General features: G+C 45.7%; 1 protein-coding gene across 1 annotated transcript in view; it reads right to left on the bottom strand.

Annotated features, from left to right (window-relative positions):
- The window catches only part of DLG1 (discs large MAGUK scaffold protein 1), a gene marked incomplete in the record, with an annotated part of 214,084 nt that overhangs the window by 89,456 nt on the left and 100,363 nt on the right, over window positions 1-24,265 (bottom strand). The window contains 2 exon segments of the mRNA XM_078767605.1: window positions 5,529-5,653; window positions 7,244-7,294. Coding sequence (XP_078623731.1) covers window positions 5,529-5,653; window positions 7,244-7,294 — 176 coding nt within the window.

The following is a 24,265-nucleotide window of genomic DNA, read 5'->3' as shown; positions in this document are numbered from 1 at the left end:
GATTGCGGAAAGTATGGATGGACTGAAGGAAAAGATGAACACGTGGAAGGAATGTATGGAGACAAAAGGTCTGAAGGTGAATATCGGAAAGACGAAGGTGATGGCAAGTGGTAAAGCATGTGGTGAGGTGGAAAGAACTGGGAAGTGGCCCTGTGCTGTGTGTAGGAAGGGTGTCGGAGTGAACTCCATTCAGTGTACAATGTGCGCTGAGTGGGTTCATCAAAAATGTAGTGGTCTGAGAGGGTCATTAACCAGTGTGGCAGCTACATTCAAATGTAAGGTGTGCACAGAGGGAGCTGCAGATGGAGAAAATGTTGAGTTGGATCTTGGAGACGGCATGAAGCTGGAAGGTGTGAAAACATTTTGCTACCTCGGAGACATGCTGAATGGAGAAGGTGGATCAGACTCGGCAACGGTTGCTCGAGTGAGATGTGCATGGAAGAAGTTTCGGGAATTGAGTGGCGTGCTGATGATGAGGGGAGTGTCGTTGAAGCTGAAGGGAAAGGTGTATGCTGCATGTGTGAGAAGTGTTATGATTTATGGGAGCGAGACACGGGTAATGAACGTAGAGCAGCAACGAAGGTTGGAAAGGGTGGAAATGCGAATGGTTCGACGGATGTGCGGAGTATCGTTGAGAGAGAGGAAGACAAATGATGAATTGCGAAAGATGATGGGAATAGAGCCTGTGATTGATGCTGTGAAGAGGAACAGGTTGAGATGGTTTGGTCATGTGTTGAGGAAGGATGAAAGTGACTGGTTGAGAAGAGTGATGGAAATGAATCTAGAAGGAAGTAGAAGACGGGGAAGACCGAGAAAGACTTGGCTAAAGATGGTGGAAGAAGAAATGCGGGCAAGGGGGTTAACAAGGAGAGATGCAGAAAATAGGGCAAAATGGAGAAGATTGTCATGGGGACCGCAAGGCTAACCCCCGCTCTAGCAGGGAAAATGGCCTTTAAAATGCATGTTGTTGTTGTTGCTGAAGCAGTTTCTTGGCAATGGTTATACTGAGTGGTTTGCCCTTGCCTTCCCAGCCGCAGTTTGTGCAGAAATTTGTAATTTGTTCAGGGTGCCGGCGATAACTCGACTACTCTTGTAACTCGAAGGACACCATGGGATCTTTAATGTCCACCAACTAATACCGGCAGCCTGGACGCCCAGTTTAAGGTCCATGCAAGGGATGGAACATATTGATGAACCAGGTGGCTGCCTGGGAACCACCAGGATGGTAAATTATAGCTGGACTGGGACTCAAACCCAAGCTAAACAGCTTTGAGGCGAGTGTGTGTAACTCTGAGCCATCCTGCCTGCCCTTGATCGTTGTTGATATTTTCTGTTGTTTTTGTTTTTTTTAATGTGAATTTTCCTTTGTTGTGATGACGATTATTGATTTTGTCCATTAAAACGCCCTTTCACAACGAATGGGACAACATCACAGTGTTGTGCTGAATAAAGCATTTCCTGGAAGGTGAGAAACAGTGGAAATTGTTGGTACATTTTGGTCATATAATTTTTAAAGTAATTTGAGAAATGTCCTGTAAAATCAATAAAAACTTTCCTCCTGCAAGAGGAAACTGGATCAGCATCTTTATCTGTAAAGCCTCGCTGTCGAATGAAAAACTTGGATACCAGAAAGGTGTTGTGGACAACGTGCATTTTAACAAACATATATGTGATATTGTGACTGCAACACCCAAGTACAGCACCCAAGTGCAACACCCAAGTTAGGGTGCATCAAACGCCCAACTATTTTTAAAAAGATGTTGGATTGATCTGTCCCAAATTTTATTTTGTTCCAATCATAAAATAAAGTTGCTATGCAAAATTTGGTAAGGTTTGGACATCATCTTCTGGGTCCACCTCACCATTTCATATTTTGAGTCGGTGGTATCAGAGTTGGAAATTTGACACGCAGCTGTTTTGAGGCCCATAAATAAAAATGAAAGGATTGACTGATTGCTACATATAATAACTCTTTGTAAAGGTATTATTGTGCTCTGTAGCAATATATCATCATCATAGGGATAGGGATACAATTCATTTATATACAAATAGTCAAAATAATGATTTTTTTCAAAATATGGATATAAAGCTAAATGAAGAGTATTTTTAAAATATAATATATAAATTAAAGAATATCCTGAATGTTGTAGTCATCTTGTCTTTACAGAGATCTTTTAACTAGACAAGATGATTAAAACAATTATTAGGCTATACTCTAATAAAATTGGATAATTGATTTATTTGTTGTACATAATTATGAAATGACATTATTGTTACTAATACTACCTTTTTCTTTCAGATAAAACAATGGATGGCACAGTAAAGAAAGCATCTGTTGCAACAAGAGAGTCCACCAAGGTGTTTGGTCTTGGAAGTGCCATAACTGAACAAGATTCCCAGATCAATGGCACCAGACTTCCAACTTGTTTACAAGTACTACGTTGTTTCATGTGGCACACGGAAGATGGCAAACTTGAACGACGCTCTCGGTGGGAATCAGCAAAGCTTGTACTGCAGAAAGTGACACCATTTTATGGCAAGGCTAATATTCCTATCATCTCTGAACACAAGGCTATTGAGAAAATTATCAAACTTGCAGATGATAATTCCAAGCTTAGATCAATCCCTATCAACCGAAGAACAACTCCAGCAAGCATCACAAAGGTGATTCAAATGGAGATGAAATTTATGGAGACATTTCCCTTGTGGCCCAATGATGCTAGTTCTCACATCAAGAATCCTGAAGACTTAGCATTCCTGGAATCTATGAAGACAGATCGCTGTGCAACATTTGGCTGCCAAGATAAACTGTTGGCAGATAAGATGCAGCGTGAAGTGAACCGCGAGGAAAAAGAATCAGAGAGGCGAGCAAGTATGGAGCTGGAGTTCAACATAAATACTACAACCACTGTGTATAATATTAGTGACAGTGATGAAGAAGTAACTCTTGGACCTTCAACAAGCACACCAACAACCTCAAGAAGTCATCATCGTTTAGTTAGACCTGGCACATCAGTTTTCATTCCACATGACATCCTGAAGAGGCCCAGTCTTGTTTCACTGGCAACAAGGATGAAGATGACACCAACCCAACAGGCTGCTTTCACAGAAGCTCTTATTGAAGAAACAGGAGGGGATGTAGCGAAGGTGTCAACATCATATGCTACAGCAGATAAATCAAGACGCAAAATTGGACAGCATATTGCTACTACCTGTAAGGACAAATGGATACCTCCGAAGCTTGCTACGTTGCACTGGGACTCAAAGCTGCTTCCATGCTTAACTAACCAAAACACTTTTGAAGAATGCCTGGCTGTGCTTTTGGGTTCTCAAACTGATATGAAGCTGCTGGGTGTTCCATCCTACAAGCCTGGAACAGACCGTAAATCTGGAGATATAATTGCTCAGCTGACTAATAACCTACTTGAATCATGGAACTGCCAAGAGAATGTTGTCAACTTGACATTTGACACAACTGCATCTAACACCGGCCACATCAGTGCAGCTTGTGTAACAATTCAACAACGGCTTAACAAAGCTCTTCTGTGGTCAGGCTGCAGACACCACATTGGTGAAGTCATTCTTACGCACATTTTTACTGATCTTAAAGTTGAAGCATCTAAGTCACCAGATATCTTCCTCTTCTCAAGGTTTCGCAAGAACTTTGAAATGTTTCCACACACATTCAATGAACCACTTTCACGATTTGATCCATCTCAACTAAATGAAGCAGCAACAAGTTTGACAAGTGACTGGCAAAATAATGTTCTCAGACTCTGTCACACCGAGCAATCTCTAAGACGTGATGATTATTTGGAATTTGTTGATCTGTGTACTGTATTCCTTGATGGTGAAGTAGCTGAACATCAAATAACCTTCAAGCGTCCTGGTGCACTGCAAAAAGCCAGATGGATGGCGAAGCTCCTCTACTCAATCAAATTATGTCTCTTCGAAAAACAAATCGCTGATCTTCCAGCAGGTACAATTACCACAGAAAAACAAGTGCCAAAGATCAGAGAATTTGTCACGTTTGTCACTCTAGTATACAGCTCCTGGTGGATGACATGTACCTCTGTCACCGATGCCCCATGGAATGACCTGCAGCTCATCTCCAAACTGAAACAGTATGAAGCTGTCAATGCTGGAATCTCAAGAAGTGCCCTGAAAGTCTTCAAACGACATCTCTGGTACCTCACAGAAGAGATGGTTCCACTTGCCCTCTTCAGCTCAGTTGTTCCTCATGACCATCGCCGTGCTCTGGCAGACAGACTTCTGGAGGTTCAGCCAGATTTTCCAGTAACCAACCCACAAGGACGGTTTGGTACTGGGTTTGGAAAGCCCAGATTTCCTGATGACTTGACTGAGAAGACCACTCTGGCTGATTTTGTTGGACCAGATTCATGGTACCTATTTCATCATCTGAAGCTTGACTGGGCATTTCTAGTTACCGATGTTCAAGAATGGACTAACTCTGCAGCCTACCAGACATCATGGACTAATGTTGAAGCCTTGAATGTGGTGAATGACTCTGCAGAAAGGGGAGTTAAGCTTAGCTCTGACTTCCTTTCAGCAGCCAGAAGTGAAGACCACTGCCAAAATGTGGTACAAGTTGTTGAGCACAACCGCAAGGAGTAACCGAATCTTCGAAAGCGAGCAGCTCAAGACTAAACTGTCAGAAATATCCATGAAAACTACAGTATCTTTGTTTTGTTTCTATTTTCATGTTCATCCATAGTCAGATGTACTCGTATTAAGATGATAAATGCTAAGATTGTGTATATATGATTCTACTGTAATAAAAATTATATCATTCTGGTATCTATAATACATATGATTACACCAATAAAATCATGATTTTGACTATTTGTATATAAATGAATTGTATCCCTATCCCTATGATGATTATATATTGCTACAGAGCACAATAATACCTTTCCAAAGAGCTATTGTATGTAGCAATCGGTCAATCCTTTCATTTTTATTTATGGGCCTCAAAACAGCTGCGTGTCAAATTTCTGACTCTGATACTACCGACTCAAAATCTAATTTGCTGAGGTGGACCCAGAAGATGATATCAAAACCTTACCAAATTTTGCATAGGAACTTTATTTTATGACTGGAACAAAATAAAATTGGGGACAGATTGTTTTCTTGACATAGGGGCGTTTGATGCACCCTAACCCAAGTGCAACACCCAAGTGCAGCACCCAAGTGCAGCATCCTGGTGCAGCATCCTGGTGCAGCATCCTGGTGCAGCATCCTGGTGCAGCATCCAAGTGCAGCATCCAAGTGCAGCATCCAACGATGCAACATGGAAAGTAATTTTTCACTTAAATGTACAAACCAGGTTTGTTCGGTTTTTGGAAGCGAACTGTACCCCGAGAGGTGTGTCAATATTATAAAGCAAAATAAAGGGGCAGGGATAGGAAGTGGGGGTAGTTTCTGTTGAATGTAAAACTATTGCAAGTTTTGAACAATGACAATCACAACAGAGTGCATGTGTGATGGGCCATCGGGTGCTGTCATACCTCAGACGGCTGTCTTGTGCCGCAGCACCACCAGGAATGATCTTTGTGATGAAGATGCTCGGATCGTCCCCAATGTGTGGGTTATCAGTCCCACCCGCGATACTGAACCCAAGGCCCGAATTTCCCTGTCACAGAGAAAGATGTGCAAGCCTTACAAAAGTTTGAGCAAGGAACTTTTGATACAGGAGGATTAAGCCCATTAAAGCCTGCGCCACTATTATCAACATATGGTTGTTTGTCCGTCCGTGGTCTTTCCTTTTAAATGCTGAGTGTCAAGCAAGTAAGCAGCACATACCATTTTTAAAGTCTTTGTTGTGATTCAGCCGGTGTTTGAAGCACCAACCTCCCAGGCTCAGAATGGGTGCCCCAACCATTATAACCCCCAGCCCCTCGAGTCTAATGATTTCTTCCTTGGAGTTGTCTTTCACATTAGGTGGTGTCTTTCTCAGAGTTTAGAAAAGAAGAAAAAAACTTTGGGGCTGGATAAATATTCGGGAGTAACGAAAGAGATGGCAGAGCAGATAGGCACGATGTTAACATGCACACCGTCATGCGTGTCTGCTCTGCCAGCATGAGTCCGTCATCCGTGTCATTGATGCATTATAGGCCTACCTTTGCTCGTGCTTCACAAGAACTGCCACATCACTGATCCACCCAGACTTCAAACTAGTTGTAGGTATCCAAGCTTTTCGATGCCTTCACATCTTCCAAGGTGTAAAAACTTTTTGTAAATGCAAGAGAATTCACGAAATCTGGATATAAAATGATTGGAAAGTTTGTTTCGCTTCTGGAGTATGCTGTACTTGGTAAACCATATGGGTCTGTGTTGCCTACAACCTGCATTGTTGTAAAATCGTTCCTCAGACAAAGTGTCCAAAACATTGACATATCCAAGCTTCGGGACAAGCTTTGACACTGATTATTTGGCCATGAAAGCACACAAAGCACAATAACTGAACCGATTGTGAATGTGAGTGTTTATTTACTTTTTTAAACTGATGCGGAGCCGAGCTCCGCCTCAGATGTGTTGAGGTTCTGGAGCAGCACTCCGGTGCGCTCCGACAGCACTACGCCCCTGATTTTTTCCCACACAAACGTGCACAGCAGCAACAGAACACATGCCCAATATAAACAGTCAATGCTTCGCCATCCTGTTGGTCCCTTGACAGTCGCTAGGGATGATATATAAAAACTGATTATTAATATTCTCCTGTTTACCGTGTGGACATCAAGATATTTCGACTATTACGTGCATCAAAATGCGCACAAGGTTTCTTGTACCCTAAAATGAGACCAATGTCAGCAATGGACAATACGTGCACATAACGATCGATGACGTATCTCCTAAAGTCGGTACAACTGCTTCACAAATGAAAACAGTAATGTCGTTTTGCAAAAAAAATGTGACTATGAGACGTGTGGCATCACTGGGTAACGTATCCAATGGTGTGCAATTTCAAATTTTGCGTCAAGGTTTAATTACCAATACATCGCCTTCAAGGCAACGGTGGCATTGAAATGATGAGGACAATTCAGCACTTCCGTCAGCCCACCCTCTCCGATGCCCACTGTGGCCTCCAATAACCTTCCATAAGAAAGAAAATTCAATCCCAAAGCATTAAAAGCTTGAACCGACCAAACGTTACTGCACCTACGCAAACGGTGCAGCCAAAATCGTACACTGTGAGCAAAGGAGGACTTCGACCTTCACTTACCCTTTCAAGAGTAATCTCCTCGTATTCAAAATCTGCTTCTGTGCCATTCAACTGAAAATGAGAACACAGGATCAGTCATCGGAAAGGATAAAATGTCTGCCATTGCAAGGGTGTGAGTCAATGATACACAACTTCCTGTCTCGACATAATCATTGTCATCACCATCATTCATATGTCGAACGTGGCTGATATTTAGCACAAGAACCTGAAGGGGAGCGATGGTGCCACTGCTGCAGCGCCCCCTATAGGTTAGAGCAGGTCTTTGTAATTAGTTCAGGGTCCCAGAAATACCTCAGATTTGTCATGAAGGAGTCCACCAACCAATGTTAGCAGACAGGACACCCAGCTTAATGACTATGTGAAGGATGGTACATACATTGATGCCTTGCCCTGCCTGCGAAACACCAGGATGACATTTCATTGCTCGGTCAAGATTCTAACCTAGGCTACACAGTACACACCTCAGAGATGAGTGAGCATACCTCTAAACCGAACTGCAAGCCCGACATGGACATACTACAGGAACACAAAATAATATCCTCATCCTTTGGAGATTGTGGGGCATCACATAATCTAGATTTTAATGGAATTGAAATTACTAGGGCATGCCCGTACTATATATCTATCTATAATTATATCCCCCCCCCTCTATTTACATGAAATGGTTTGGTCCATTCGCAAAGCCAAAGCGAACGGCTTGCGAGTACGGTGACAATCCCCCCCCTCTATTTACATGAAATGGTTTGGTCCAAAGCGAACGGCTTGCGAGTACGGTGACAATCCCCCCCCTCTATTTACATGAAATGGTTTGGTCCAAAGCGAACGGCTTGCGAGTACGGTGACAATCCCCCCCCTCTATTTACAGAAAATTGGTTTGGTCCAAAGCGAACGGCTTGCGGAGTTTGGTAAAGAAATCGCCATAGCGTGCACAAACGCGCAGGAAAGCGAAAGAATCGCAAATTAGTTTTAATTAGTTTTAAAACATAGTTTAACGCCAACATAGCGGCAACATAGTTTGCCAACGTGAAATAAATGAATACGCTCTCAAATGTGCCGTCCGAGGCAGAGTCTGTTCGCCACGTTCGGCACACGTGATAACTCGCTGCTCTCTGATTGGTTGAATCGTTTTTTGGACATAGCTCGGTAACTACTTGTCCGATTAATATGAAACCTTGAAAAGGCACATCCTCGGGTCCCCAGCAATATACCTGGCAAGTTTCAAGTATATCAGACCCGTGGTTGTCGAGAAACAGCGGTCACAGACATACAGAGATTACTGGAATTATAGATAGACTAGGGCATGCCCGTACGTGGGTGCCCGTTCCGTGGCCAAAAAAAAGGAAAGGAAAGAAGGAAAAAAAGAAAGGAAAAGGTTTTTAATAGCATCTGGAGGTTGTGATGGAATTGAACCGGGTTTTGGATTCGTAGGATCATGCATAAGATCGACCTTGCCGTGGTTGCAGCAAAATCCTCTTCTCTCCTCATTCCACACCAAAGCAGCACAATGCGAGCATTTAGTGCATTGAAATATTGAGGTCCTGCTCAACGCGTGCCTGTACTCACCATGAAGTACCTCTCGGAAGAAATCGGTATCATCGTATCGAGCAAGGTTGCGATTGTCATGGTGAGCCTGCTCTAGTTTCTATAGCTATAGCTATAGCTATAGATATAGCTATATCTATAGCTAGGGCATGCCCGTACTATATATATATCTAAAATTATATCCCCCCCCTCTATTTACATGAAATGGATTGGTCCAAAGCGAACGGCTTGCGAGTACGGTGACAATCCCCCCCCCTCTATTTACATGAAATGGTTTGGTCCAAAGCGAACGGCTTGCGAGTACGGTGACAATCCCCCCCCTCCATTTACATGAAATGGTTTGGTCCAAAGCGAACGGCTTGCGGAGTTTGGTAAAGAAATCGCCATAGCGTGCACATACGCGCAGGAAAGCGAAAGAATCGCAAATTAGTTTTAATTAGTTTTAAAACATAGTTTAACGCCAACATAGCGAGCGCAACATAGTTTGCCAACGTGAAATAAATGAATACGCTCTCAAATGTGCCGTCCGAGGCAGAGTCTGTTCGCCACGTTCGGCACACGTGATAATTCGCTGCTCTCTGATTGGTTGAATCGTTTTTTGGACATAGCTCGGTAACTACTTGTCCGATTAATATGAAACCTTGAAAAGGCACATCCTCGGGTCCCCAGCAATATACCTGGCAAGTTTAAAGTATATCGGACCCGTGGTTGTCGAGAAACAGCGGTCACAGACAAACAAACACACAGACACACAGACACACAGACACACACACACACAGAGAGATTACTGGAATTATAGATAGATGAACCAAGGAAATGGTCCACTTGGGTGTTCAGCATTCTTCTTCTTCCTCAATTGCATTTATGTGGTGTGAAGCCGAATTGTACCAAGCTGGTGCTGCCCCACCTTTTGTACAATACTCCAACACTGCTCTCTATCCCCAGCCAATGCTCTCCACTCTCCCACCATCACATCTTACTTGTATCCCTCCTTGCACAATCTTCCATTCTCAGCGGTGGTCTACCTCTTTTCCTCCTACCTTGCTCCCTCAACCCTTCCTCTTTCTTTGCCTTTCCCTGTCAATCAACAACAGGTGCCCAGCCAACCTCTGCTGGCTTAAAAAAAAAAAAACTCTGCCAACTTCATCCGCACATCAATCTTCTCCTTCAGTCCATCCGTCCTTCTTCAATCTATCCTCTTCACTGCCACCATCCTTCGGACCTCATTCATTTTTTGTATAAAGTCGAGGCTCGTGGAGGTCTAGATTCTAGAACACAGAACATATCAGAAAGTATGGGTGCACACCAACAGCAGGGATGAAGGACAACATAGAGCGAGACTTGGAGAAATAACGGATGTGGGGAGGAATGAGAGGTGGACAAGATGGATGCAGAAGCAAACACTGGAAGGAAAAACTCGATATTTGGAAAAGGGAGCACTTAGGGAGGGAGAGAGTTAATGGTGGTATAAAATAAAATGGTTTTGAACCTGAGCCTGAGCGAGCTGGAGGCGAGATGGAGGAATGGGACTGAACAGACTGGAGAAGTTGGTTCTACAGGTGAAAGAAAAGAGGAGCAAATGAGTGAAGGTGAGCAGTTAGCCTGGATTTTGGCATTTTAACAAGAGGAGGGCGACTGGAAGATTGAGTGTGCCCTGAGGAAACATGTGGGAGAGGGGGTGGGGGATATGTTTTTGATTCCCTGGGTCAGCTTCATCATGTCACATTCAAATGATCTTGAAGGGCTTGGTTTCCATGGTATCAAGCTCAGCAAAGTGTGAGGCAGGGCACCAGCCAGGGGGTGGGAGGGGAGGGGGAAGGGTGGGGAATGAGGTGGGGGGGGGGGGGGAGAGCAGTACTCCATCAAGCTGTGGACGAAAGCCTTGTAGATGGATAGGAGTTCAGGTGTGCTAAGGAAGGACTTTGTACGATGGAGGATGCCCAGTTGGCAGCTCGCTATCGAGGCCAACTTTGAAATGTGATTTGCCCAAGAAAGATCATGGCTGAGAGTGAAACCCAAAGGTTTGAGTAACTGTACTTCTTGAAGAAGATTGTTAAGAAAGTAGATGGGAGGGTTTGCCAGATGAGAGAGGGAGAGAGAAATAGACAGAGAGAGTCAGAGACAGTCAGTCAGAGTCAGAGTCAGAGTCAGAGTCAGAGTCAGAGTCAGAGTCAGAGTTCTACCCCCGCTAATTTCGGTCCCCTTGTGTTTTATACCTCTCCCCCCCCCCCCCCCCCCCTTCCCATGCCTCCTGCCCCCAAGCCCTCTCCCTCCCACACTTCTCCCTGCTCTCAAATGTTGTGGTTGTGTGCTTCCCCTTCTCTCCCCATCTTGTCTTCCGCTCCCTCTTTTTGTGTGTTTTGTTTGTCTGGTTGATTTGTTTGTGAAATAAATGTTAGCTCCTTCACGAGCCTCGATTCAGTATACAAAAAAAGAAGAAAAAAAAGAAAAAAAGAGAGTCAGAGTCAGAGTCAGAGCCAGTCAGAGTCAGAGAGAGCCAGATCAGAGAGTCAGATCAGAGAGTCAGAGAATACTCAATTCTTTCCTGCCAGATCCTCTTACCCTTTAAACTGACGTTGATACCCTTTCTGTGCTGCCTGTTTCACATTACCTGTCTTCTCCAGCCTCATCCTTAATCAATATCTCTCGAGCGCATCTTTCCTCTCCTCCAACCCCTCCTGCACTTCTTGCCTGGTCTCTGCCACAATAACTAGTTATTTTGCATATATTGTGCCTTTCCCAGCAGGCCTCCTTTGCTGATCCTCCTGCTCACCAGCTCCATCCTCAATAAACAAAGGTGGACCGAGTGAACTTCACTGCCTCAATCCGATGTTCACACAACTCTTCCACCAACCAAAACCCTTCCCTTCGTTCTCTCATACATACCTTCCATCAACCAAGCGTACACTTCTGGCACTCCCACGCTTTTGAAACCCCCTGATCGTTCTTCACCTATCTCCTGCATCACCCATTTCCTTTTCCTCCCATCCAGAATTATTTTTCTCTTTTTTTCTCTTTCTCTTTCCCTTTCCTTTTCTCTTTCCTTTTCTCTTCCCTTTCCCTTTCTCTTTCCTTTTCTCTTTCCCTTTCCTTTTCTCTTTCCTCCTTTCTCTTTCCTTTTCCCTTTCTCTTTCCTTTTTCTCTTCTCCTTCCTTTTCTCTTTCCCTTCTCTTTCCTTTTCCCTTCTCTTTCCTTTTCCCTTTTCTCTTTCTTTCTTTTTTTTTCTCTCTCTCTTTCTCTCTGTCTCTCTTTCTCCCTCTGCCTCTGCCTCTCTCCCTCTGCCCCCCCTCACCCCCTCTCTCTCTCTCTCTCTTTCTCCCTCACATATTGGAATGATAAATAAAATCGACAGCATGACAGTCAAGATGTAGGTGTATTCTCACAGGCTGACAACGCAATTAACTGGAGATAAATTGTACACACACATGCAAGCGTGCTTCGTACACCTGTAACGTGACCAAAGAGGTAAGAAATGCTGTAATCGACACATTTCAGCCCATTTAGCTCAGTACCTGTAACAATTCCAAGGAGCACAAAATAAATACTGGTTGCATAAGAAATGAATCTTCCACCAGACAGAAGAAAAACAAATCACAAATGCAAAATGCTTCATGTGATTACCACAAAGAGAATGCATGGATTACTCAGATAAATTAAACAAACGTGTTCTACTTGCTTGGATAGCTTCTTCCTTTGTATAACAGTCAGGGTCCCAAAGGGGTTTTCGATGCATGGCACATCAAAATGCTCAGCAGATAATAAATTCGATTCCTTTTGGCTTCATGCCTCGTTCATTAGGAACCATCAGAAAGGCAAAACACCCTCGCATGGTGCAAAGCAAGCCGCCTTTTGGACCAAGGCGTGGGAGGAACGTGCAGGCCATAGCAAGCAGAGCTCCAATTTTAGGTCTCATCCTTGGCTGCTTTGGGCACTGGTGTGTCCCGAGACTGAAATTAAAATAAAATGCCTCGGAATATCATTTATTTTTCCTAAAGGTGGACAAGTGATAACCATGACGATAAACATTAACAGCAACCGATAAAGCTCTCGAGTCGATACCATCATCCTGGACACCTTCAGCATGTAAAGCTCAATAGGTAGAAAGCACAATAGCCATGCACATCCCTATCCCTCATTCTGCAAACAGAACCCACCCCCATATCCCTCCAACACCAATCGTTTGCCCCACCCAACGACTGCCTTCAACCTTGCCCTGCCCTGGACAAAGCACACGCACACAAAGAGACACACGAACTGACAAGCTGTGCCGAGACACAGCTGTACAACCGTGCGTCGCGCCGAAGCGGGTTCTTCAGGAGAGAGCCGGTGCGCCGGCGGACGCGCCTTGCATACCCCTTACGCCGTTACAGCCGCAATGCAGACAGAGCCGCAGCGCCGGCCACCTCGCCACGCGTCTCGGGAGTGGTGTGCAGCATGCCGAACACCCTAGCGAGCGATCCGCAAGCTCAACGGCGCAGATGACGAGGGCTCAAGGTTGGCACAGCACGCGTGGTAGAGAAAGAAATGGGGGGGAGGGGGAGGTGTGAGGAGAGTGAGGGGTGGAGGGGGGAAAGTGTGGTATCGAGTGGGAATGGAGTAAGGGTTGAATCGTGGTGGGGGTAATCACGAAATCGTACATCATGCACCGAGTGCCGTTGCTATGGTTGCTCGCACTATTACAGTTTCATTTCACACCCGGTTCCCACTCAGTTTAAACCACCTCCACCATCTCCTGCTTTTGCCACAAGTCGGATGTCTGCACCTGGAATCAACAGTCGACAAACGGCAGCAGCCTTAGAAGGAGCAGGTCAAACTGCACGGACACTTTCCGAGTGTACATCGAGCTGAGGGACCGCGGTCGTTGCCATGCCCCATGCTGAGGTATCTGTGTCTTTGTGATGCAACTGAACGGTGATTCTGCACAAGCTCAAACTTACCGCAAACGATGCAAATGCAACTCGTGTTGCAAAACTATTTTCCAGCATCCAATGCAATCCTTCATCACACTCCCTTTTCTCATCAACAGACTCTTCCCTTTATGAAAAAGGTGAATCCATTACAGGCGATGGATTCTGAGTTTTATTCCTCATGATTGGATTGCATGTGCTGGACATGTCTCATCCATTGGAAGTGTCATTGTAGTCGTGTCGACCTTCTGTTCCCCAATTACCGCAGCGTTGGCCTGCATTACCCTGAAAGCACCATACTGTGGTCCAGTGACATGACTCAGAGACCACACTCGGGTCCATATGGATGAATGAATGAATGATCGTTTTAAGGCCATTTTCCCCGCTGGAGCAGGGGTTAGTTAGCCTTGCGGGCCCCGTGACAATCATGGTTCCCTGTTTGACGCAATGTTTTTATGGCCGGATGCCCTTCCTGGCGCCAACCCTTGGTCACGCTATTACGATGCGCAGGGATACGGTGTACCTATTCTAAACCGGGGTACACACCGGGATCATTCATCCCAGCAAGCTGGTACTCAATTTGCCGACCTCGGAAGGATGACAGGCTGAATCAACCCCCCTGGTGTTAATTCAGTGATCGACCGGGATTCGAACCCAGGATCCTGGAATCCCAAGCCGGCACCCGAACCGCTAAGCCAACACCAGGCTACATCCATATGGATAAAAAAAAAAAATCATTACACTCAAAGTTTTAAGATAATTTGATTATCCATTGCAGCGATGACGTACTACCTCAAGTTGCAATTAAATTGTCCAAGTTGGGTTTGAATTTCGGTTGGTCATGAATCGAGAGGCTACTTTTAGCCATAGAGTGCCTGTGATAGATATCACCAGATTATGAGATTCCAGTTCCATTTTCAAATTCTGCATTACACAACACGGCAAAGCCATTTCCGCTACGTATCAATGAGCCATGAGAAATGGTTTCCTCCTGGTGAAACTTCACGCTCAACACAATAAACGATTCATTTGGCCAGCGTAAGAGAGATGTCGGACATCGTTTTGATTTTGTCTCTTCTGAATCCCAATAAGTCGAACATGCAAAAAGCTTCCAATATTATTCCTGCTTTCGAGAACATAAAAGATAAAACATGAAATATGATAGCAGCACAGAGATGGTTCAGGATTAAAATATTATGGTAATATGAGCATCGTGTGGAAGCCTCTCAGGTGCTCTTCCCAAGATGCTAGCGCTCTTATTCCGCACAGAGTACCATCTCCATTCATGAGCAACAGGCCACCATTAGTGGGAACAATACATCCCCAAGTGTGCGGATGCATTTCCCGATGTGAAGACACTCGATCCAGAACAACCTCTGCAAAGACAACCACTTGACTACATCCAAGCCCACTGCACATCAAGGTGACCTGCATTAAAATTAGCTTCTGCGGAACATTTGCTACAGATGTTATCAGGTCAGGAATTGAGAAACAGTCGGCAGAATATACTTCTGGCCAAGTGAGATCTGTGATATTTGTGCATACCTTACTTTTATCTTTTGAATATGTAGTCGAGGCTCATGTAAGAGCTCCAGTACACTGAACGCATCAGGATATAACAAGACAAAAGGAACAGTAGAGACAGATGGGGGAAACACCAACACCAGAGTTGAAGGCCAAGATAGAGGCAGACATGGACAAATAATGGGTGTGGGAAGGAATGGGGGTTGTGGGGGGGGGGGGTCAGGAGAGGATGCATAATATGGTGGACAAAATGGATACAGAACAAAAGTCAGGAGGAAAAACTGGATGAAGAAAAAATCCATCAAGCTGCAGATGAAGGGATATAAGTGGATAGGAGTTCAGGTGTGCTAAGGAAGGAATTTGTAGGACAGATGATGCCCAGTTTGTGGCTGGCTAAGGCCAATTTTGAAATGTGATTTGCCCAAGAAAGATCACAACTGATAGTGAGACCCAGGAGTTTGAATGACTGAACTTCCTCAACAGGATTGTTTAGAAAGTAGATATGGGGGTTTGACAGATAGTCCTTTCAGAGCGAGATAGTGAGTGTGAGATTTGTCAAGATTGAAAGACATATTCCCAGTATTTGACCAGCTTGTGATTTTGTCTAGGTTGAAGAGAGGGAAGAGGCTGTGGCCTGTCTGTGAAGGATGAGGGATGTCATGGCAGAAGGTGGTGCCATGAGCAAATATATAAAGAAGATTCTCCATAGAGTCAGGGAGATCGATGATGAAGATCAGGAATAGGACTGGTCCCAGAACACTGCCTTTGGGCACTCCAGGCTTGACAGGGAGAGGAGATGAAAGGATTCCGTTGAGTGCCACACATCGGTTTCAAGGGTAGAGGAAGTCAGTAAGCCATGTGTGGAGTTGGCCTTGGATGCCATAAGCAGGGTGTTTGGAGGGTAATGCAGGATGCCAGACCGTATCAAAAGCACGATATATGTCCAGAGATATGGCCCTGATCTCATGTATGACATTGAGGGCCTCCATCCATTGTTGGATGAGTAGAAGCAACAGGCTGCAGCAGGCTGTCCAAGGTGGAGTGACCTGGTCTGAATCTGAATTGGTGATCTGATACGATGTTGTTGGAGAAAGGAAGGATTTCATGTCAACTGCGATGATGGATTCCATGACGTTGCTCATGATTGAAGAACCACCTTGAGAGGCCATTTTTTCCTGCAGAGCAGGTGTTGGCCTTTTTCGGGAACCCTGGTACCCATTTTGAAGCAATGTTTTACAGCCGGATGCCCTTCCTGCCACCAAACCTGCGAGTCGCCTCTTGCAACACACAGGGAATTACCAGTGAACTGGTACTCAATTTGCCGACCTCGAAAGGATGACAGGCTGAGTCAACCCCCCTGGCATTAATTCAGCGATCGACTGGGATTTGAACCCCGGATCCTAGGATCCCAAGCTGCACCCTAGCCGCTAAGCCAACACCAGACTCACGTTGCTTATGATTGGAAGTAAGCTAATAGGTATTTAGGTAAGGAGATCAGTTTTTGCACCTTTTTATGTAATGCAGTGATGTTGGTGGATTTCCAAGCTGATGGAAGATGACTGAACGCAAATGACAGGGTGAAAAGGGCAGAGAGAGGATGTGCAAGAAACCTTGCCTTAAGGTGGTTACAAAAATGAAAAGTGCAAAATATCAGGAACCGCATGTTAAATGGCTGCTCGAGTATGATTGTTTAAGTTTGGGGGAGGGGGGAAGGCAGGGGGGAGGGGGAGGGGGAGGGGGAGGGGGGAGGGGGGAGGGGAGGAGAGGAGGGGAGGAGAGGGGGGGAGGGGAGGAGAGGGGGGGAGGGGAGGAGAGGGGGGGAGGGGGAGGGATTGGAGAGGAGAGGGGTGGGAGGTGGGAGGGGGAAGGAGAGGGGGGAGGGGGAGGGGGGAGGGGAGAGAGGCGAGGGGAGGGGGAGGGGAGGGGGAGGGGGAGGGGGAGGGGAGGGGGAGGGGGAGGGGAGGGGGAGGGGAGGGGGAGGGGGAGGGGAAGGAGTAGGGGGGAGGGGGAAAAGGGAGGGGGTAGGGTGGAGGGGGAAGGGAGGGGGAGGGGAGGGCCAGTCAACAATGACGTTGCAGTTCTCATGGTCGGAGATCAGCACAACAATCGCGACATCGTCCTGAATCTTCGCAATAGCACGAAGCGGATTTTGGAGAGTCACCGATCCTGTGACGCCCTCCAGTACCGGAGTTGCCGGGTGGGGGAACCCGTACATTCCCAACCCGTACATTCGCCCTCTCGACTCAAGCTCACTCGGACAAAAGCCTCGCACAAATTACACCGTGAAGGCCCATGGCCATGTCTATGCCACAAATCAAGTATGTGGTCGAGTCGGCGCACTGAATTGAAAATATATAGAACGCTCATACTCCGTGAAAAGTGAAGCCAACTGGCGGCGGAGATGGAACATCACGTGATTGTTCTGAGCGAATCAGCGCGCTGCTCTGCCACCGGTCAGAATCCGTGTATAATATTCCTCGCTGAAAAAAAATCTATGTGAAACATGCTACTATCTATGCTAAATCATGCTAAATGCTAATAATGCTAAAATCTATGCTTCTTGCTGTGAGTTTATGGCGGCAAGGAACATCACGTGATCGCGTCACGAACATCATTTGTGATCACTGATCACGTCATCACGTGATCGTGATCGTTATCAATGAGCGCGAATGAGCGAATCAGCACGCTGGAAATTTTCCTTCCTTACTCATGGCGTAAATAAATATACTGCCGTAAATATGGTACATTATTAAAAAATAAATGTACTACAATATTTTTGAAAAATTTCATTGGTTGATAGGAGACGGCAGCATGTAAAAACCGTTTGAATATTTGAAATACAGTTTGATCCAGAGGTAAGTGGTATGGTCTTGCTGGTTGGTGGACACGATATGTGTAAGGGAAATTCTTTTGGTGTCCTGTATCTGGTCGTGCTAGTTGGTGAACACGGTAAATTTAAGGGAAATGATTTTCTGTCATTCTTCTGAGTGGTTGCTTCTCCTTCCCCATATTTTTGTTCATTTTATTGTTTTTTTCCACTCTCTTGAGTTGTGGGCCTTCCTTGAGTGGTATTACATTTATCATCATCATCATCATTGGAATGTCTGTTGTAAAGATACGGACATCAAGTCCGTATCTTGACGCAGAGAGCATCAAGCACCATCTTTTTATACCAGGCAACGGCAACGGCAACGCACTAACGCAGACCTCGCTCGGTCCCGCCCACAGCGACCTCTCTCGGCCCCGCCCATAGCTGCCTCGCTCGGTCCCGCCCACAGCGACCTCGCTCGGTCCCGCCCACAGCGACCTCGCCCGGCCCCGCCCACAGCGACCTCGCCCGGCCCCGCCCACAGCGACCTCGCTCGGTCCCGCCCACAGCGACCTTGCTCGGTCCCTCCCACAGCGGCATCACTCCGCCCTACACGGCACTATCTATATATTATTCGTACAATGCCGGGTACTTCTGCTCGCTGAAAAAAAATCTACGTGAAACATGCTACTATCTATGCTAAATCATGCTAAATCATGCTAAATGCTAATCATGCAGAAGTACCCGGCAAAAACGCAATTGCTTTTCGCTCTGAAATACGTGCGAAGTTAATGGCGGCAACGAACATCACGTGATCGCTCTGAGCGAATCAGCGCGCTGCTCTGCTACCGGTCAGATTCCGGTCATAATATTTCGCGCTTAGGTAAAAATATGGTAAAAAAATATTATGAAATCAATTTTTAGGTCGGCCATGTTCGTCCCAGGCTCAATGGCCATGTCTGTGCCAAATATCAAGTACGTGAGCCTCTCCGTTTAGGAGTCTACCGGTAACATATCACACACACACACACACACACACACACACACACACACACACACACACACACACACACACACACACACACACACACACACACACACACACAAACTGTGTTTTATATATATAGATGTCACCTGGAGTGAAACATTCAGTTGAAAACACAATGCATGCCTTCCTTTCGTTGTGTAGTTTCCCAGTGCCCACACAACATGGAGTTGTATATGGGGTCATGTCCACACTCCTAATAAATAAGCATGGGGCACATGGCATTACCATATCTACATATTGACATAATCAAAGGATTTGAAAACATTTCCGACATCATTAACAGACTTGCATTCTCAAGGTAACATCACAATTTTGTGGATGAGGTCATTAGTGCAGTTTACATTGAGTCTGACCAGCATGCCATGCTGCTCAGACATCTCGCAGCCCTGCTTCAGGCCAAAAACTTCCAGGTATGGTACAATATGCTCAATGAGATGAGGCACAAGACCATCGTGATATGGATAGTATAACACTCAACTATCAAACCATTCCAGCAACTGGGAATCGTTTGGTTCTTCAAAGGAGTGAAAACTGATGCAAACAACGAATGGGATTTTAACACAACTTTTCTCAATTATTTGAAGACAACGTCACTGCTCTCATTACAAAAGAACGTATTCCAACACAGGAACTAGTGCAATCTGGAGACACAATTAAACATCGAGGAATGGCATGGGAAATAAAAAGGTGTGAGCAAATTGGGTGCCACCTGTCAACGAGAAGCAAAAACCGACACAACAAACCTGAGACATACACTAAGTGATTACAAGAAAGACAAGAAAGCATCTCAAAATGCAAAGCCATTCCACGGCCATTTTGTACTCAAACTAAACTTCACAAAAACAGCAAAAACAAACATATATGTCTATATTTTTAAAATGTATGTAAAATATATGAAATATAATGTCTAAAAATATATGTTAGTCTTCTCTGCATTCTCATAATAAATCATTTTTGAAAATTTGATGACAAAAGCTCAAATGGTTAAAAAAAAGGATATGGCCTGGATACACATACTGAAGCTCAAATGGTAAATAAACACAGAAGTGGATTGTCTCAACAATGGATGGAGGTCCTTAATGCCAAACAGGAAATCAGAGCTGTCTCCCTTGATATATCACCTGCCTTCGATACGGTCTGGCACCCACACTGCTCACCAAAACTCTCCTCCAAAGATATCCCTGGAAATCTCCACGCATGGCTTGCGGACTTCCTCTCTGGTCGTAGTCAATGTATGGCCCTGAATGGTTTCCTCTCATCTCCCCTTCCTGTTCAGGCTGGAGTTCCCCAAGGCAGTGTTCTGGGCCCTGTGCTTTTTCTGGTCTTCATCAATGACCTCTCTGACTCTGGAAAATCCTTTCGATCTGTTTGCTGATGACTCCACTCTCTGCCGCTCCATTCCTCATCCCTCAGATAGGCAGTCTGCAGCCTACTCACTCTCTGCAGACCTGGACAAAATCTCAGACTGGTCAAAGAAGTGGAACATGTCTTTCAATCCTCACAAAGCTCACACTCTTACTATTTCTCTCCGAAAAGACCGACTGGACAACCCTCCCATCTACTTTCTCAACAATCCTCTCAAAGAAGTTCTATCACTCAAGCTTTTGGGTCTCACTATCTGCCATGATTTTCCTGGGAAAACCATATTTCCAAGCTGGCCTCCAAAGCCAGTCGCCGACTGGGCATCCTCCATCGTGCGAAGTCCTTCCTTGGCACACCTGAGCTCCTCACCACATACAAGGCTTTCATCCGCAGCTCAATGGATTACTGTTTTCCCCCTCTGGGCTGGTGCTCCTGCCTCACACTTACAGAATCAAATCATCAAAACTTTCAGAATCATTGGAATCTCCCGCGATAAAGCTACCTCCGAGGGCCTTTCACTCGCTCACCACAGGCAGGTTGGTGGTCTTTCCGTCTTCTACCGACTCCTCTACGGCCTTGCTCCCCCAGCTCTCTCTGTGCTCTGTCCCCCAAATATTCCTACAGGTCGCACAAGATCTGCCTGCAACCCTCTTATGGTTAAACTGCCAAAATCAAGACTCTCTGCTCACCTTCACCCTTTCATTCCTCTTTTCTCCCACCTCTGGAATAAACTCCCTCACTGTCTTCAATCCCACTCCTCCCTCCAGGTATTCAAAATAGCTGTTCACCACCATCTCTTATCTTCTCCCATCCAAAAGCTAGACCTTTTCTACCCCCATTAATTCACCCCAGATCCACTTTTTCGAAATACCGACTTCTTTCCTTGAAGTCCGAGCAGTGTCCATGTGTTTTAGTCCTCTCCCACCCCCCCCCACCCCCCACCCCACGTTCCCATGCCTCCACCCCCCAAGCCGAGCGCGAGCCTTTTTGAGTAATGACAGTTATAATTATATACAAGTACACATTCACATAAACAAATACAAAACAATTCACAAACATTTGAACACAAATAAATCAAACAATTCCAGAAGTGTATGCAGTTGGTAGGAAGGCTTCTTCTTCTTCTTCCTGCACGTCATCATACTGTTATGTCGGTGGGATAGGGACATATATAGATTTAGGTAGATCTGCATAGGTAGGTGCTCCGATGATGGTGGGTAGCAAGAACCATCTCGATGTAAATAAGTAGAGGACCTGTCTAGCCCGTATGTCGGATTAAGTGTATATTTGTGGTCATACAAGGATGGCTTTGTGATAAGTAGTTGTAGGGATTATGTTAATTCCCCTGTGTGTCAAACCTGTGATCATACCTGTGTCCCGTATGGCAACGCACCATAGACATGAGTTAGGCCCATTAGCGCACACACTAATTAATGTCCCCTCCGCCACAATGACAAAACTCACCGGAAGCCAGTTCGGGGCACTGCCGATGCAGCCATAGCCAGCCACATCACCAGCTGGCATTGCAAAACACATCGAGCAAACCAGGCAATAGCCACACCGAGCTTGCGTGATTGGTCAAGGCAAAAAGCAAGAAGCAGCTCGCTGAGTGGTGAAGCAAGAGCAAGGGAAGCGACAGACTGATTGGCGACCGACCGATGGGATGAGAGAGACGTGACGCGGCCATTGGTGGAGAATTGAGCCTGTGATGTTGGCCGGCAGGGATTGGCAGAGAGAGAGAGCGATGACGTCAAGAGGGTGTTACGGATTCGTAACTTCCGTTGTTGTGGTTTTCACCCACTTGACATATTTCTGATATTATGTACTATTATTATTCTCAAAAGGTTTATTATTCATGAACAGTTATCTAAAATTTAAAAAAAGCTAACGTTAAATGATACAGGAAACCGGACCGGAAGACGACGAGGAGAGAAGAGGGCGGAACGAAAAGTGGGAGAAGAAGCTGGTTGCTTTGCGGTCTGCAACGAACGTTGTCGAACAAGTCACGTACTTTGGGTTTCCTGGGAATAAGGAATTCCTGCGATGAAGTTGTTATCGCTGTGACGGATCATCCGGCGTGTCAGGTTTGGCGTTGGCTCCGAAGAATCATCGCTGGGTCGTGACGACTCGAGAACCACGAGCCGTCGGCCATTTTGACTCGTGCGCTTCGCGCGTCGAGCAAACTTTCCTTGCTTCGTCAACCGTTTCCACCGCTTTCAGACGTATCTGTGGTGTGTGTGTGCACCGAGGCTTTTGACGATTACTTTGCGGCTCGCCGACCGTGAACAGTGAAAGTTCATACCTGGAGGGTGCCTTTGGATTTCCCAGTCGCCGTGAGTGCGCCTTTGTGCCGCTTTAACCACGTGACGATTTTCTCCGCTTTGGGCCGCGTGTGCCTTTGTGCCGTTTTGGGCGGCGTGTCTGTGCCTGTCCTCTGAACGAGATTCTGGTTTCGATTCGACGTCGTTCCGTCGATCACTGGAGGGGACCAACTCTGAGCTCGAAGACGGGAATATAGAGACATTGGGGAAGGTTCTTGTCCACTCACTTGGAGCACAGTGAGTTACCTTATGCATGTTAGCAGATGGTACCATCATAGGAGATATTGATTGTACTCTTGATTCCTATTATTGTTGTACTGTTATTTTTGTGTGATTTTTAATACAATATCTGTTTATTTATAATCATTGGTGTGGTTTTACTATTGATTTCTAACACAGAATAACGTACTTTTTCTGCCGGGGCTCATCTCGGGGTTCGGAGGTTTACCGAGACCAGGAGATCGTAGAGGAACCCGTAACAAGGGGTTGACAAAAAGTGAAGGAGACCGACATTTTCTCTCGTCCCTGCTCGTTGCAATAGCCAGTGGTGCCTGAACCTCGTTCGTTCTTGCCCTCACCCCTTCCTTCACCCTCGACTCTCTCTCCTTACTGACCCGAACGTGGGGTGCATCGCAGTTCCGTGCCGAATCCGGGAGGACATTGCACGGCTGAGGAGGCGGGTTGCATGCCGCTCGCTCGCTTGGTGCGAGGAGCCTTGTCGAGGCCTAGTGAACGGGGCGCGCCGAGGCCTTGTTCACGCTGACTGGAGCCGCGTCGGACGACCACGCTCGGAGCATGACGATCCCTGGCACACTCCAGATAGAGCTAAGCCAGCACCAACACGCACCAGATGCGTTTTCTTTCATATACATCCATTTGTCCGTGTTCAAAGTCTGTATGTAGGAGCGCTCATTAGGGGATTTTACTTACCAGCGCGTTTCAGTCTCGGGATCCAGCAATAAAGCCGTGTTTATTTATGTACAAAAATTCAGTCTTTGGTTTGATTTATTAAATTGAAGGGTTGAAGACTGCGCGCGGATCGCATCAGGTAAAGCTCCCGCTTCTTCTTCTTATCTTTTCATCCCGTTCTTGTCGAGTGAAATCCGTATTTGATCGTCGCCTCAAAGTAAGCTCGATTGGTCATCCGTGGGCGCTCTGTCTTAACAGAGCCACCCACAGGACAATACTTTACTCAGAAACGTGATGAACGGCACATTCACCGGCAGATATTCAACAAAAAGGTGAAATGATGATTTGACATTTGTGATGGATTCTGATTTGGATGTAATTGCTTTTCCATTATATTTGCCCTCATTTCAAATATGTTAATGTTTCTTTTTCACTTGAGCAACACCGGGTACTTCAGCTATAAACACTTATATACTTTAATTGGGGTACAAATACAAATACAACTTTGTCTGGGGGGTAACATAGGCTATGTGGCCACGGCCTCATGCTGGGGTGTGGCGGACCGGGAGAGGGGCTTAAATTCTCTATGTAAATGTGTAC

Source organism: Myxine glutinosa, chromosome 13, assembly GCF_964187855.1.
Source record: "Myxine glutinosa chromosome 13, kmMyxGlut1.1, whole genome shotgun sequence".
Lineage (NCBI taxonomy): Eukaryota > Metazoa > Chordata > Myxini > Myxiniformes > Myxinidae > Myxine > Myxine glutinosa.
The sequence above is the reverse complement of the archived record's forward strand: the minus strand, read 5'-3'. Positions and strand labels throughout refer to the sequence as shown.